The sequence below is a fragment of the Diadema setosum genome, chromosome 9 (assembly GCF_964275005.1).
Source record: "Diadema setosum chromosome 9, eeDiaSeto1, whole genome shotgun sequence".
NCBI lineage: Eukaryota > Metazoa > Echinodermata > Echinoidea > Diadematoida > Diadematidae > Diadema > Diadema setosum.
In genome coordinates, this window is record NC_092693.1 from 31,928,906 (window position 1) to 31,944,259 (window position 15,354).

The 15,354-nt window shown below is 39.5% G+C and overlaps 1 protein-coding gene across 1 annotated transcript; it reads left to right on the top strand.

Moving 5' to 3' along the window:
• Positions 1–3,071: 3,071 nt before the first annotated feature.
• Positions 3,072–15,104, top strand: LOC140233131 (ankyrin repeat and SAM domain-containing protein 6-like). The gene is made up of 14 exons (XM_072313247.1): positions 3,072–3,160; positions 4,078–4,910; positions 5,438–5,482; positions 6,034–6,238; positions 7,097–7,200; positions 8,604–8,785; positions 9,290–9,548; positions 10,110–10,144; positions 10,631–10,756; positions 11,276–11,582; positions 11,887–11,986; positions 12,825–13,192; positions 13,727–13,794; positions 14,922–15,104. The coding sequence occupies exons 2-14, from the start codon at positions 4,175–4,177 to the stop codon at positions 15,102–15,104; spliced, it is 2,718 nt and encodes a 905-aa protein (XP_072169348.1). The 5' UTR covers positions 3,072–3,160; positions 4,078–4,174.
• The last annotated feature ends 250 nt before the right edge of the window (positions 15,105–15,354 follow it).

The following is a 15,354-nucleotide window of genomic DNA, read 5'->3' on the forward strand; positions in this document are numbered from 1 at the left end:
CTCTGGAGTAGACCCAGTAGTAGAAATTAAAAACAACGTTAGTAGTCTATACATCACTGACCCCATGAATCAAGGAGGAAAAAGGTGATGTGCGTATGGGCACGGCATAACATGTCAATTACAGTAAATTATTATTTATTTTGACATCTGAGTAAGGAAGTTTACAACCACTGTTCCATCCACTGACTATTCTAGGCATGGCAGGGCTGCCAACTCTCACTCATTGAGAGTGAGACTCACTCATTTTGGTCCTTTCTCACTCTAAAACTTTATTTCATTTGCATGCACTTCTATTGATCTCACTCATTTTGACTCCTATAGCATTGGCCTATGGGAGTCTCACTCTCAACTAGTTTCCAATCAATGTCGGCAGCCCTGTTATTTTCTAGCCTGACCAGACGCTGTGTGACAGCGACTGGGCTGTGTATCTACTAGGTATTGTCCTAACCTTGGACTCGGAGCCAAGCGCTCCTTCACCGAGTTATTTGTAGATACAGGGAGAACTCTTTGCGCTGGTCTGGTCGCATTATAATAGCATTGACATTATCCCACCACTTGCACATGCAGGGCTGCCAACATTGGAAACTACTTGAGAGTGAGACTCCCATACCGGCCATAAATAGGCCAATGCTACAATTTCGGAGTCAAAATGAGTGAGATCAATAGAAATGCATGCAAATGAAATAAAGTTTTAGAGTGAGAAAGGACCAAAATGAGTGAGTCTCACTCTCAATAAGTGAGAGTTGGCAGCCCTGCACTTGCAGAGCCCACTGGATTTGGGAAGGTGCACTCACTCAGCTCACCCATCCACCCTCTGCTCCATGCATGCACACCGGTATACAGTGCACGCTAGTCGCTACTTATACACGAACCAGTCGGCCATCAACTAGTCACACATACAAAATCAACATTGACCACGACAAGCAAGGGAGGAAGTGCACTACATGACTTGATTTCCTCGCACAACGCCCAACAATTCCATAAAATCATTCTAGCTTGCAATATCTGCTCTTGGTAAAGAGGAGGGAAATTACCTTATCTATTCTTACAAATTACACCCGTTAAACTTACTCAGTAATAATTATTACTTGATTGACATCAGTGCCAGTGGGAGAGTTCAATCAGTGTCTCAGTATAGTGTTGACATCTCACGGCGCACGGGCGGCGGGGCGGGGAATGACAGTGTGTAACCCAGCAGTGTTTCTGTAGCTTGCTAGATCGTGTGTGTGTGGTGATAATGCAATGCAATGTAGCAGTTCCAGACAATTCGACGTAAAGACAAAACAGCACTGAAGCATCGGCACCTACGTGAGTGAGTGATCTCGGTTTACTCAATAGGAATGTCTCTGATTGAATGTATTAAAACGTATAGAGTTGCCCAATTCTCATTGCAACTATGATTTATATTGTAATTACCAAAGGGCTTTTTGTATCTAAGCAATTGAATGATAACAGTATTTCCACGATGTTTGTGCAATACTATTCCTATGATATTGATATTGATGTTTTGTTTGTTTGTCACGGTTGTTGTTGTTGGTTTTTTTTTTTAACTGATGGGAGGGGGAGAGAGAGGATCAGCAGATAGAAGTTGGATTGAAAAGTTCAAATCTCCCAATCAGTTTCGGGAAGTCGCATTTGTGTATTCAGTTGTAATGTGACTAATTTTGAAATTGCATGAAATCACAATCAACCACATCAGTCGCAATCATGCAACGAACAGATGCATGATGCTTGTTATTAGTTCCACTTCCCATTAAATTGCAAAAATCTCTTCCTCTTCTCTCCATTTTTTTAATTGTTGTGCTGTAATGTCATTATGTTCTTGTTCTTATTGAAATATCGCGTCTTTTGATCATGCGTGTATGTTCTTTTTTTTTTGTCAGTGTTTTGCGTGAAAACCTGTGTGCCCTTGTATTGTTGTATTTCACCATATTTTCTTGCTACATAAATTGGAAACTGAACAGAGTTCCGTGGCATATAGTAAATATTATTAAAAGTTTGTTTTTTCTTTAAAACAATTTATACTGTCTACAATATGTTTTAATTATCATCATCCATTTGAGATGTTTTAACGGTATATTTAGAATAATTTTGGATATGAAGTTACTGGTTTATTGGTATATTGTGGTGGTGTTTTTTTTTTTCTCAAATGATCAACATTTACAAACTTACATCGCCTATCAATTATTTTGTTATGCTATATATTGCAAAGTGTGCATTGCTTATACCCGTTACATATCCTTACATTTATTGTGCTTCATGACTTATGTAGGAACTTCTTCTTCTTCTTCTTTTTTTTTTTTTTTTGCTAAACAAATGAATTGACAAATGTATACTTTGTATTATGTATTAGGCCTTCTTTTTTGTTTGCTGGAAATATTAAAGGGATCGTATAGTTTTGGTTGAGACCTAGAACTCCAGGTTTCTATTTTTTTTTTTGGGGGGGGGGGTGAAATAACTAGAAACCTATTCGAAATACATGTATGAAAGCGCGTGTAACTCTAGGAAGAATCGAACATTCATTTGATAAAAATTGGTTTGAAATGGCTGAAATAGAAAAAAAGGATCCTAATAAAAGGTGGGACCCACCTTTTATTAGGATTGTGTTTATTTTTACTTTGTTTTTGGATGTCTCAGCCATTCCCAAATTTATTTTCATAAAAAAACAACTTTTAAATCCTCTTAGAATGGTATTGTCTACTCTGTGGTATTTCATGGTTTCTATCCCCACCAATACTATACCATCCCATTATCAGGTATAGGCCTATTACTGAATTGAATTGATCAGATTTCGTTGTTTAAAATTTATCCTTTTTTTTTCTCTTTATCACTTTTATGTACTCAATATTATATATTCAGGGCTCGACGCTAACTTTTTTGTCTGGTGGTACTAAGTACTTCATCATCTACCTGTGCATACTTCCGATTGTCGTGATTAACTCACCCACACCTGTGCCCCTCCTCCAAAGAGGTTCTAGAACCTCTTTGCCCTCCTCGCTGTCTTGGCCGTGCGTGTGTGTGTGATGTACGTACCGATACCACTGTACGTTCGCTACCATACCATTACCACCAGAGAGGTTCCCATTGTACATTCAATCAATCAACAAACATGAGTTCGAGCTTGAGTCTTCTTACGCCAGACAACACAATCATGGAAATGGTAAGTGAAATTATCATATTCGTTGTCATGTACCATCACTGCATTAAAACTCTTTTGTGGTTTCGTTCTTTGTCACATTCTCCTGGCACTGTCAAACGATTTTACGAAAGAATTATGGGTGAATAAAGTGCGGAAACCACGTTCGTCAATCGGCGAAATTGCTAGTCGCAGCGGTTGCTGTGGTGTGCTCAGGACGGTTCGGGCAGGCAGGTATGGGGTGTTGCAGCAGTGCAGTGGGGATGCTGTGTGAACACTCGCACGCTTACTATACTCGGGGAGGTCTCACCTCCCTGCTATACTACTATACTGTTTCTTGTAGACAGAAAGATCCGTCTGTCCGGAGGAGCCGAGGAGTCTTTTATCTTTCTGACGTTATCGCTCTCCTCGCATAGGAGGGGATCCGTGAAGCCAGACGCAGTCTCCGCGGAACATATCCCCGACGACCAGATACAGACCGATCTTTCGATCAATCCAAAAAGAGCAACTCTTTGATAATGGTTTCTCCAATTGAAAACTAGTACCTAGGATGATTCCAAGGAACAAGGTCATATATAAGGTGTTGACACTATTTTTTTCATAGTTGTCATATTACATATTCATTGCCAGATAAAAGTTTCAAACAATCTTTTTGTCTGTGGCATATTATCGATGTGTCCAAAATGAATGTCGGAATTTATGGAATTGCCCATGAGCATTAGATATTGATGAGAAATCGGAAGAGGTTGTAAAACCCTAGAATATGCAGTAGGCCTACTGTACAAGTATTTTTTTAAAAATATATATTGTAGCAGGGTAATCCCGAAGACCATCAAAGATACTGCACAATGATGAACTTGTATAAAGGCAACCCTTTTCTGTAATTTTTTTTTTTTAAACTTCTTACCACCTACTGTACATTTATACAAATTTTCTTTCAGAATATTTTCTCAGCTGTGTAGCAATTTCATGATGACTATATCATCAATGCATCATAAAGGAGGTTTGAAAAGAGCCAAGAGAGAAGAATGACTCATCATGGTGGATGGGGACTTCCACGATCTCCCTCGCCAGCTTCTAGCGGCCTGCGAGTGTGGCGACCTCGAGTCTGTCCAGCAGTTTCTGGATAGCGAGGACTCGGCCATTGAAGTGGACTGTGATGGAGGAGAGGGCTTCACCCCATTGCAGGTTGCTTCGGCCAGCGGCCATGAGGGCATTGTCCGCCTGCTGCTCATGCGTGGGGCCGGGTTGGACACCCAGAATAGCTACGGCTGGACGGCCCTGATGCAGGCCACTTACAATGGACACCTGAGCATCACTGTACTGCTCCTGCAGAACAAAGCCAACCCTGCTATCAGGAACAAAATGGGGGCAACAGCGCTAACTCTGGCTGCTTATCGGGGACATACAGACATTGTCAACATATTCCTAGATCTCCAGGGTCTGGACCTCAATGACCACAAAATGGACATATCTGGACAGAACTTGACATCAACCATTGCAGCCATTATGAGTGGCCGTCACACGATTTTGAGACAACTCCTGGATCGTGGGAGTGACCAGTTTTACCAAGATGCAGGAACAGGATGGACGTTGCTCATGGTGGCTGCACTGAGTGGTCATGTTGAAGCAGTCAAGTACTTAGTCGACAGCGGTTGCAATCCTGATTCCCTCAATCTCAACAACTGTACTGCACTAGACATTGCTGTGGTGTCGCGGAATAGGAAAGTGAAGGAATATCTTCAACGAAAGACCACTAATCGACCAAAAACAAGTGAGTATCATGCTCATGTTTGGAATGTACAGGAAGGTGTGTATGTTCCTGAAATTATGCTAGGTAGACTTCTTTGTTTCTCTTGTAGCATGCAGAAAGTTACAACCAAAAATAGATGATATTTATTTGTCTTTTTCTGGATAGGTTTACATGCCTCCAGAAGATAAGGTGCAGCGTACATATTTCCCAGGCTTTTCATAACTGAAAGAATGTCATAACTACCTGATTACAGTAACCTCATGAATGATAGGAAGTGAATATTTTAGTTCATGAAGTCATCAATTTGATAGGTCAAATCTGATTTTGTTATATTCTGTGAAAGAAACCACATCGCAAATTGTTCTGAAGAGTCAAGATCAAAGTGAGTCATTAAATAAATTTGTATGTCACTTTTGTTAAAGTAAAAAGAGAAACATAGAATTTTACAAGTCATTCTGTCATGAAAGGAATATGAAAGAGACTGAAATATGCATGTTTCTGTTTCTGAAGTAATCACCTGTGTTTAATTGTGTGCTTTTTGTCAACAGGTGATGACAATAGCGAGCTGAGGATAATAGAGGCTACAGAACAAGGTAATGATGTAGTCACATGATCATTCAACACACACATGCCCCATTCACACCAGAGTTTAATCTTTGATTGATACACATCATTGTAGTCTAGATATATGATAAAGATATATCACACATGCTATTTCTCTTTGAGATGGCATCTTCAATGTGTATATTGTCATTATTGGTCAGTCAGTATCACTCTGAATATAGTACCTTCCAGCAGAGGATGAATAATTTCTTCTGTTTGAGAATTCATATTTCACTTAATGATTATGCCCAAGCCTGTTGAACATTTGCATGGTGATGAAAATCACCTTATTGTACACGTGGATGTTATAGTAACTGCAAGCACAATTACATGAAAACACGTAGAACTTAAAATTCCATGATGTTATTAATTTTGTCCGGTGTTACTGAAACTATAATTGTACTGTTTGTATGATACTCTTTCTATCAAATCTTGCACTTGAGAACCAGGGAAGTTGTATGGAAAAACTGGGGGAATGTCAGAATCTTTCAAGAGTGGAGTTTCACTGAATCGCTCTGATTTTGATGTGTACTGTGTTCAGGTGACATCAAGCTGGTACAGCGCATCCTGGATGAGGACCCAATGCAGAGCAACTGTACCTCTGTTGATGGGGCCACGCCCCTGATGATTTCTGCCATGCTTGGAAGGAGGGACATTGCTGAGATGCTGGTCCAGCGAGGAGCAGACGTTAATCGTCAGGATGTGAAGAGCGGCTGGACTGCTCTCATGCAAGCCACTTTCCATAGGTACAAGGGATCCTCCTCACTAATATTATCTTTTCAAAGTGAGATGCTTTACAAAACAATTGAATTAAAAGAAAAGAGGAGCCACATCACCTCTTGTCCTTTCATTTATGATGTTGATGTGCTTGGGTTGGACGTAAAACATGAACTTTTCAAAACAGCTAATTTGAGAATATTTTATTTTCGCTCACTTGTGGGAACAGTTATGACATTTTGACTTTATCATTTTGCTGATGTGGCTTTTTTTTTTAAATGCTGTGTTTGGCTATACTACTGGGGTTAATGATATAACCATCAGCTGAACAAATTTTATCTATGAGACTAGAAGCATAAACAGTACTTTGTGGGTCCCATTTTGTTCTCTCTCTTGTTTTTTTTTTTTTTTTAATATAAAACAACAACAGTGCTTTCTGAGCTGAAGGAAATTGAGTTTTATTATGTACCCATATGTGTAATGCATTTGGGTATGTACATCTTGAGTTTGATGAGTGATTAATGTAGATTAATCTGTTCATTGAATAGATTTTCATCCATATGAGGTATAACATATTAAAAAGAAGCATCTTAATGAAGAATTGACTCCAAGAAGAAATCATTTTAAATGAGGTCACTAAAAAAAATCTTGTCCATTGATGTGACAGTTTTGAGTTAAAGATTTTTTCTCTCTCTCACTTGGGAGGGTGTTTTTTTTTATGTGTCTTAATCAATGCATCAATAGTTGTACGATATTGTACTGTCCTTTGAAAAATGCAGGAGATTCATGGAAAGAAATAAAAAAAAATATGATAATTCTCTCTCTTTTACCTGTCTGTGTGTCTGTCCCACTCTGTCTCTCTTTCACTTTCACTTCTGCTATGACAGACGAAAAGACGTTGTCAAGTATTTGATCCAGGCAGGAGCAGAACTCAATGTCCAGGCCAAGGATGGATGTAAAGCCCTGGACCTGGCTCTGGTCATTGTTTCTGGTGAGTGGAGTCATTTCACTCTCATGAGTGCATAGTAGGCATTTTTATATTGTACAGCTTATTCCTAATGGGCTAAGTACTGTATACCCTGTATATTGCATGAATTTTGCCAGTCTCTGTGCAGTACTGTACTTCACGATTGTGAATTGAACCACTGGCGATATTGTCGGGAAGTCCTGATTGACAAAGAAATTAGACTTGCTAAATGTATAGTGTATTTCCAGAAACAGTTTCAGTTTGCCTTTCTGCGAGTTTGTTTTTAAATTTCTAGTCTTAAAAGGTGTATGTAGCTCTAAAAAAAAAGAAAAAAAGAAAAAAAAAGTACCAGATGGTTATGTTCTTCACTATTCTTTAGTAACTATGGATGTAGACATAGACTTGAATTGAACTGAAGAGTGCATTGAGCTTTGCATACTATTAAAGGACAAGTTCACCTTCATTAACATAAGGATTGAGAGAATGTAGAAATATTAGTAGAACACATCATTGAAAGTTTGAGGAAAATCGGACAATCCGTTCAAAAGTTATGAATTTTTGAAGTTTTTGTGCAGTCACCCCTGGATGAGAAGACTACTGCAGTGTATGATGTCACATGCGTACAACAATATAAGGAAAATATAAAGAGAATTTCACAAAATTTCATCTTTTGAAAAAAGTACACATTCCCTTGACTCGTTACTGACATATGTTATGGGTAATATTATCATTCCCATTGCCTTTAGAAAGAGGCAAGTCGAGTGCTCTTTTATCATGCGAAAAAAAAGAAAATATTTGGAATTTTCTTTACATTTTCTTTATACTGTTGTACTCATATGACATCACAAGCCTTAGTAGTCTCCTCATCCAGCGGTTCCAGCACAAAAATGTTAAAAATTCATAACTTTTGCATCGATTGTCCAATTTTCCTCAAACTATCACTGATGTGTTCTACTAATATTGCTGCATTGTCTCAATCCTTATGTTTATGAAAGTGAACTTGTCCTTTAATGGATATACGTAGCACGAAGCTAGTTACTACTGTAAATGCAGAATAAGTAATGGCATGAAACTTTTGCGAATTGCCAGTGGCATCCAATGCATTGTGCAAACAAAACCTTTTTTGGGCATTTTTTATTTTTTGCAAATCAGTGCTCATGAAATTCACAGAAATTTCATGCATACAAAAGTTTTTAATTTTATGGTACTTGGCAGCCTTGAGCTCAGAGGACACCATTACTGCACTTATAACCTGTCTACGGGTTAATGACATACATCATTAATAATAATTGTAGTTAAAAACAAACAAGCAAACTACAAGGTCAGAGACAATAAAATGTGTAAGGAAAGTTGAAAAAAAAGACAAAAGTGAAAAGTAAAGTGCAGTATAGTTTTATCCACCATCCATTTCATTAAATTCTTCACAGATGAAACTGACAAAGTGGGGAATGAGCTGATTCGTCTCCTTGCCCCGGTCACCATGCCAACCACCAATGGACATCCAGGAGGACACACCAAGGACCCAACAAATACACAGATGTGGTCAACCAGAACAGGGAGTGTTTCTCAAATGGAGGAACAGGATGCTGAAAAGAGGACAGGTCTGAAAGTAAGTAGAAAGACATTGTTCTTGAAACATTCTACTTACAAATTGAGATCATAGAAATATCAGCCAAGTGGAAGGATCTTGCAACGAATCTATATGATTTCAGTATTTGTTCTGGGTTTCAGCTGGCATTGCCTTTGGAAATCTTCTTGATAAAATCCTGGCATCTTTAGGAAGGGCATTTTGCCTCTGGTTACATTTAATTTACTAAATTCTGAAGCATTGACTTGACAACAAATCACTGACATTTTGGCATGTGTGGATTTCAATCTAAACAAGGATCTTATGTTGCATATTAATGCAACTTTTGAATTTAGACTTCCTTCGCATAATGCAATTTACATTTTTTGACCATGCATTTCACATAAGCCAGACAAGGAACTTGTTATACCACGAATGTCATTGAAATTGTTGAAGACCTTTCACCGTAATTGCAGATGTCTTCTGTAAAGTAAATGACAAGTGTAATAGTTATACCAAACTGTCCATGTACTTATATTCCATCAGGCTTGGTGGTCCCGTATGTCGAATCGATTCCGAAACCTCAAGTTGACCCGCACCCTTCGAGGGGGGTTCTCTACCACAAAGCTCACCCCCTTTGAGGATGAGAATGCCCGCCCGGATGAGACACTAAAGAGTATGGGGAGTAGCCCCCACATCAATGGGGAGGGGTTGCACCACACACCCAGTCAGGAGGGTGTGGCCAAACCCCAGAGGAGAAAGTCCAAGGAAAGTTCAAGGGTCTCCTTCAGCAAGTCCAGCATTAGTAAGTTCTGGGATTTTCTGTTGCTTTAACTTGTATGGACAGACCTTCCACCTATAAGTAGAAATATATGGGAGAGATATACTCAATCTGAGACTGTTTTTATTTAATTTGCAATCATATTCACCCATCTCAGACATGGACAATGTTATCCCATTAGTAAGGACAAATAATTGGTTGCTGACATTGATGTTTCTTTTCAGGTTTATAATCAATATGATGAGATCATCCTTGCATTAATGGATGTCTTATTTGATACCACTGGTAGACTTGTAGCTGCTGTTTTGTACTTGTTTATGATGTCACAAGTACTTTGCATCTTGTAGAGTTAAAACAAGTCATCACTGATTCTTGCATACAATTTGGGCAATTTGTGAAAACTGGTTAAGTGGTTAAGTTGATATGAAATCCCCCTTAATTTGGAAATCAATTTTTGCCCATTGATATACATATAATACATAAGCATCTTTTCAGTTGCTAGTTGGAATCCCCCTGATAATGCAATTTTGCAGAATGAATGTTGGCAGCCTCATGAATGTTTAAATTTTGTTGTTTTCCATTCAGATAAAGATGTGCTGGTGGAAGCAGTGCAAACACTTGTGAGTATAAGGACACTCATTTCTTTGAACAGCAAAGTCAATTCTTGATTATCCAATGTGTTTTTTGATTGGATTTGCACACAGTTGTCATTCACTCACTCTATGAAGCATCTCTGCAATACATCTAGTGGCAGTGCACCAAATTTTAAGAAGGGGTGAAACCCATCTTTATCTAAAGCATTGTGCATATTCTTTGTCTATGAATGTCTATGTGCTTCATTATTGTATTCTTTCTTACTAATCATAATTATGTTGACGTATTTGTGGTGAATTTCCCTTCTGTGATTATATCTGTATTGTAATCTCAAGTAATCTCTTAGTAGACATCGGTATTAAACTTTTTCAAATCATACATTCTGTACTGCATGTTGCAAGGGATTTAATGGGAGGGGATGGCTGTACTGATAAATTGGCTCTTCATTTCAAAATTGATTGAACCAGGTGAATGCAATTTAACTTCAATAACTTGTGTCTCTACATCTCCAGGATGTACAGTCTCCCCGCTCCAAAGCCAGCGACAAATTACTGCCCGTGATACCACCATTTCTACCACCACCCAGCTTTGACCTTCACAACGCAGATAAATCAAGGAAGTCACATTCTAAGGGGAAGGTAAGGAAGTGACATTTTTTCATGATTTATCAGATATGCATATTTATGATGTCTATCTGTGATTATGTGTGTGTATTAACTTGTATATTCAAAGTTAGGTTTGTGGTTGTTTGTTTTCTACTCTGCTCTTTGTTTGTTTATCCTGTCAAGAGGAAGTGAAGATCCAGATGTCACTAAGTCATATCATTGCATGTGTCATTGGTTAGTCATGTGTAGTCATGTTTTCACATGGTATCCTTGAGTTTCAAGTGCATTTATATTGTAGGAATTCAATGCAGATGAATCAGGATAGATATGGAGGCCTTAGAAATGCTGAATATAATACTAAGATATTCTCTGTTACTGCTAAGAAAAGAAAGATTGTGGACTTCTCTTTTACTGCTAAGAAAAGAAAGATTGTGGACTATCAGGGAAATCATTATGTGAAAAAAGTGCGTTATTTGACTCAGTAATAATGTTACACCGCTGTATGTTGCAGCACTCATGAAGAATCTTTGCATGTGTCACCCACAAATACAGGGTATGGGACCAGGTAGAACTCACAACTCTGTCACCAGCACTATGTCAAATAGCAATGCGCCACAGACACCAGGCACTCCCGGCACCACTGGCGCAAACCGCTTGCACCGTCCCATGTTTACCCGTCGCCCGGGCAGCACCGGTATCAGCCCCTCTAATTCGGCCCACTTCAGCACCACCATCAGCCCAAGCTCCTCTGGGGAGGCCTCGGCCCTCAGCAGGGGCTTGCTGTCTGCGCGTAGGCACCCCCACTCTTCCACATCATCGCTGGTTGGCAGACTTCGTGGCCATAGTGGTGGTAGCGGGGGTGGGTACAGATCTGGATAAATTGGATAGATTGGATAAAGCCCTTATGGTTCTCAGCCAACGATATGATTTAGTATATTCAAAATGTGTCCATCATATGTCCATCATTCATTCAGAAGTGTTTCTTCTTCTTTGTGTAGAAACCACATGAAAAACCCAACATGCCCTTGAACCAGTTGAGGATGGACTGATTTTGTTACAACACGCATTTCCCATAGACACCTGCCCGAGTTTACTCGGGACTCGTCCTCAACTGGTTAAGAGATGATACTAGTGTACTCTTCCATTGTTGTGTGTCGTTCTAGGGGAAGGCTATGGGATAGCAGGACACCTTGATGATCAGAATGGATTGGGAATGATGCGGAAACGGCATCCATCTGCATCATCTGTACCATCACTTGCACAGTAAGTAAAGTTTGTGAAATGGCAGGAGAGTTGCTACCTGTCAGTGGGTACGTTCGAGCATTCTCCTAAAGCAAATCGTACTGTACTGTACTGGCTCCAGAGGAGCACTCGAATGCCCCTAAAGTGCACCGTACCGTACTGTACCGAACCAAAAGTGGACCAAAAGTTCGCTGTAAAGCATGCTTCTGTCATGCGCATACGTCACAATGCAAAGACATCATTGTCTTTGTTCGGGACAGCTGTAAGTAGTTCAAGTGTGCCAAGTGAATGACCCTTTTGCTACAAAATGCTTGACCTCTTCTAAAAATAGCTCACGAGGTACGCTTTCTCAATAGAGCGCTTGAACGCTCTAAATCTGGTACCGGTACAGTACGGTATGGTACGCTGTGGTTCAGTTTGGTACGGTTCGCTTTAGAGCGCTCAAATGCACCCAGTGTGTATCCCTGCCATGAGAACTGATTTAGATTATTGTTCCAAAAAAGATGAGATCAGACCTAAGTCAGAAAATCAAACATGAGTCTCTGTATTCTCAGTTCTGATCCATTGATATGTGACTTGTGTTTAATTTTCTGATTACGCTTGAGTGCATCTTTTTATGCAGAGGGCTGAAGTTACAGATTATTCAACTGAAACAATATTTTCCAGTTGTTAGTGTAAAGCTGGTTGAACTCTCTGTACTCGTATATTTCACAGAGACATGAAATAGAGTGAAAAAAAAAATTGTAGTGAAAAATTTCTCATATGTAGACTTGATGTAGCAGATAAATGGTAAAGGTATTCCCCTCTCTGCAGTTACGTTATATTCATGAAAATTCCTATGTGATCTCTTGTTTCCAAGGATACCATCTTCACCTGTCTTGCGACAGGGGAGTAGGGCTGACTCCAGTGAAACCGTCCCAGAAAGGCGACACTCGGCAAACCTGAGCGCCGTTAACTCTTCGTCCCTCACCCGCCCCAAGACTCGCTCCCACAGCGGTGGCACGTCGAAGGGGAGCACCACCTCCAAGGGCAGCACCTCCTCCACACTCACCCCATCCCCGTCCCCCACCCCAATGGCCATGGGGAAGATGCGGGTAGGAGGTGGAAGCTCAAGCCATAGTAACCATAGTGACAGAGGAGGAGGAGGAGGAGTGGGGATGCAGAGAGACGGTTTGGTCTCTGGGAGTGGGAAGATGAGTGCTGGTAGCAGCAGCATCAGTGAAGAAGGTGAGTAATACTGTAAAACAAGGAATATTCATAGTACACATGTAAATTTTGTGAATTTCGCGAGAGCCAAGATTCATGAAATTAAAATCCACATGAAAGTTCTTGTCTACACTTTACGCATTGAATGCCAGTGGCAATTTGTGAAAAGGCCATTAGCTCCAATTCTCGAGCATTGTATGCCGCCAGTATATCTTGCATTGCAGTACTCCTGCAAATACTGTAATTATGGCAGATTCCCCCCCCCCCCCCTTTGCTATGGGGGGTGGGGGAAGGGGTGAATAATGATATTGCTGTTTCCTATCCAGGGTCGCTTGTCTTGCTTATGCATTGAAATACTTAGACTTAAATTATGTACTTCAAACAAGGGCAGGTAGTATGATTATACTGTTCATGTAATGGCTTGTGTTTGAAAGTGGCATCTATAAAATTGTCATTCTTAATGTATTTTTGTTGATAATTATCTTCTGTATCATGCAAATGAACTTGAATACCCATTTTCATATTTGTTTGTTATGGGGTTTTTTATTCCCCCAGATGAGCTGTCAAGTCTTTTGAAGAAACTCTCGCTGGAGAAATATGCACCGATCTTTGAAGAGCAAGAGGTTAGTGTACTAGATTCTCTCATGTATACCTGTGATGGAAATTTTTGTCAAAATAAATGCTTATCTCTTAACAGAACTAACAGTATGTAGATGTTGACTGCAAGAAAATGAGTTCTTGTTAGGGAACTAGCACATCAAATTGGTGCTGTCATTGTATGTATTTTCACATATTCATTTATTCTTTTCTCTGTGCATCAGTTCTGTTAAGGGTATTTATGTGTCAACACAGCTAATGTTTCAATATGAATTTGATTGCCCCGTAGTCTTGACCATAATTTTCATTTTTATGCTGTATATAGGGTATATTTGCAATTTTTTATTTTTGTGAATTTCTCTACTGGACTGATGTCTACGAATTTAACAGTTTGCAACAATATTTCCAGCCTCAACACAAATGCCACTATCATCTCCATGGTGGAAAGCTACTAAATTTTATCCTGTTACTCATTACACATGTTATTCATTTCTCAGTTTGTCACTGTGGTTTGTGACCGCAAATTGAATCACTTGCAAAATCATCTTACAAAGTGTGAATGCAATAAATATCTGGCATATATCCTGTTTAATCTTATGGATATGACGCTTTTGTAATGAATGACTGAAGTGAAGACTGGGAATTTCATGTTGCATTCTTTTCTTGCGAGCACACATACATTATTACCATATTTGTACATGTTCATGTACATGTAATTCAGCTACTTGCATCAAGTCCCTTGCTGTAAAAGAGGAAAGTTTCGAGCAGGATATGAAACTAGCATGAAATGGAAACACACAATTTTTGCTTGTTGTGTGTAATACTATTTTATATTTTGATTCTGCAGAATAAAAAATAAGCAAAATTCATGTTACATGGCAGAGGGTGAAAAATTGTTGCATAAAAATGTCTGTTTTACAGTTATTTCATGACTAAATGCAATAAAATGTTAGTAAAGTATCAACCAATCAGAATTGACTCTCCCAAGACTTATTTTTTTATGCATTTTTTTTTTTTTTTTTTTTTTTTTTTTTTAATGCATCAAGGCCCTGGTAGTGAATAAGGGATGAAATGTTGGTAGTGTTGTTGACATGAGAAGTGGCATCATCATGCTATGTTTGATTATCATCATTGTTACCTGATCTGATTACAGGTTGACATGGAAGCCTTCTTGGCCCTGAATGACTCGGACCTCAAGGAGATGGGTATCCGTCACAAGGAGCCAAGGAGCCAGATCCTAACTGCTATCACCCAAATTAATAGCGGCCGGACCAGTCAGGAGGGTCAGTACCAGAACTACTCCCCTTCCATGGCCAGGTTTGCCTTCCAGAGGTGACCAGTATGTAATCCAAGGGGCCACCAAATCAACGGGTGTGTTATATGTAAAGTGCACTAAGGGTGTGGTACTCCCACCTTAAGTGCCCTGTATCTTTGATAGTAAGGGGCCTTTACCAAAACTAATCCCTGTCTGCAGCCAGGTTCGCCTTCTAAAGGTGACCAGTATGCAGTCCAAGGTGCCTCCTAATCAGCGGGTGTGTTATATGTGAAGTGCACTAATGGTGTGGTACTCCCACCTTCGGTTCCCT

Coding starts and splice junctions, on each gene's coding strand:
- LOC140233131 (XM_072313247.1), top strand. CDS start 4,175: ATGGTGGATGGGGACTTCCACGATCTCCCTCGCCAGCTTCTAGCGGCC. Junction 13,193..13,726: donor CAGCAGCATCAGTGAAGAAG/GTGAGTAATACT, acceptor TTATTCCCCCAG/ATGAGCTGTCAAGTCTTTTG. Junction 13,795..14,921: donor CGATCTTTGAAGAGCAAGAG/GTTAGTGTACTA, acceptor ATCTGATTACAG/GTTGACATGGAAGCCTTCTT.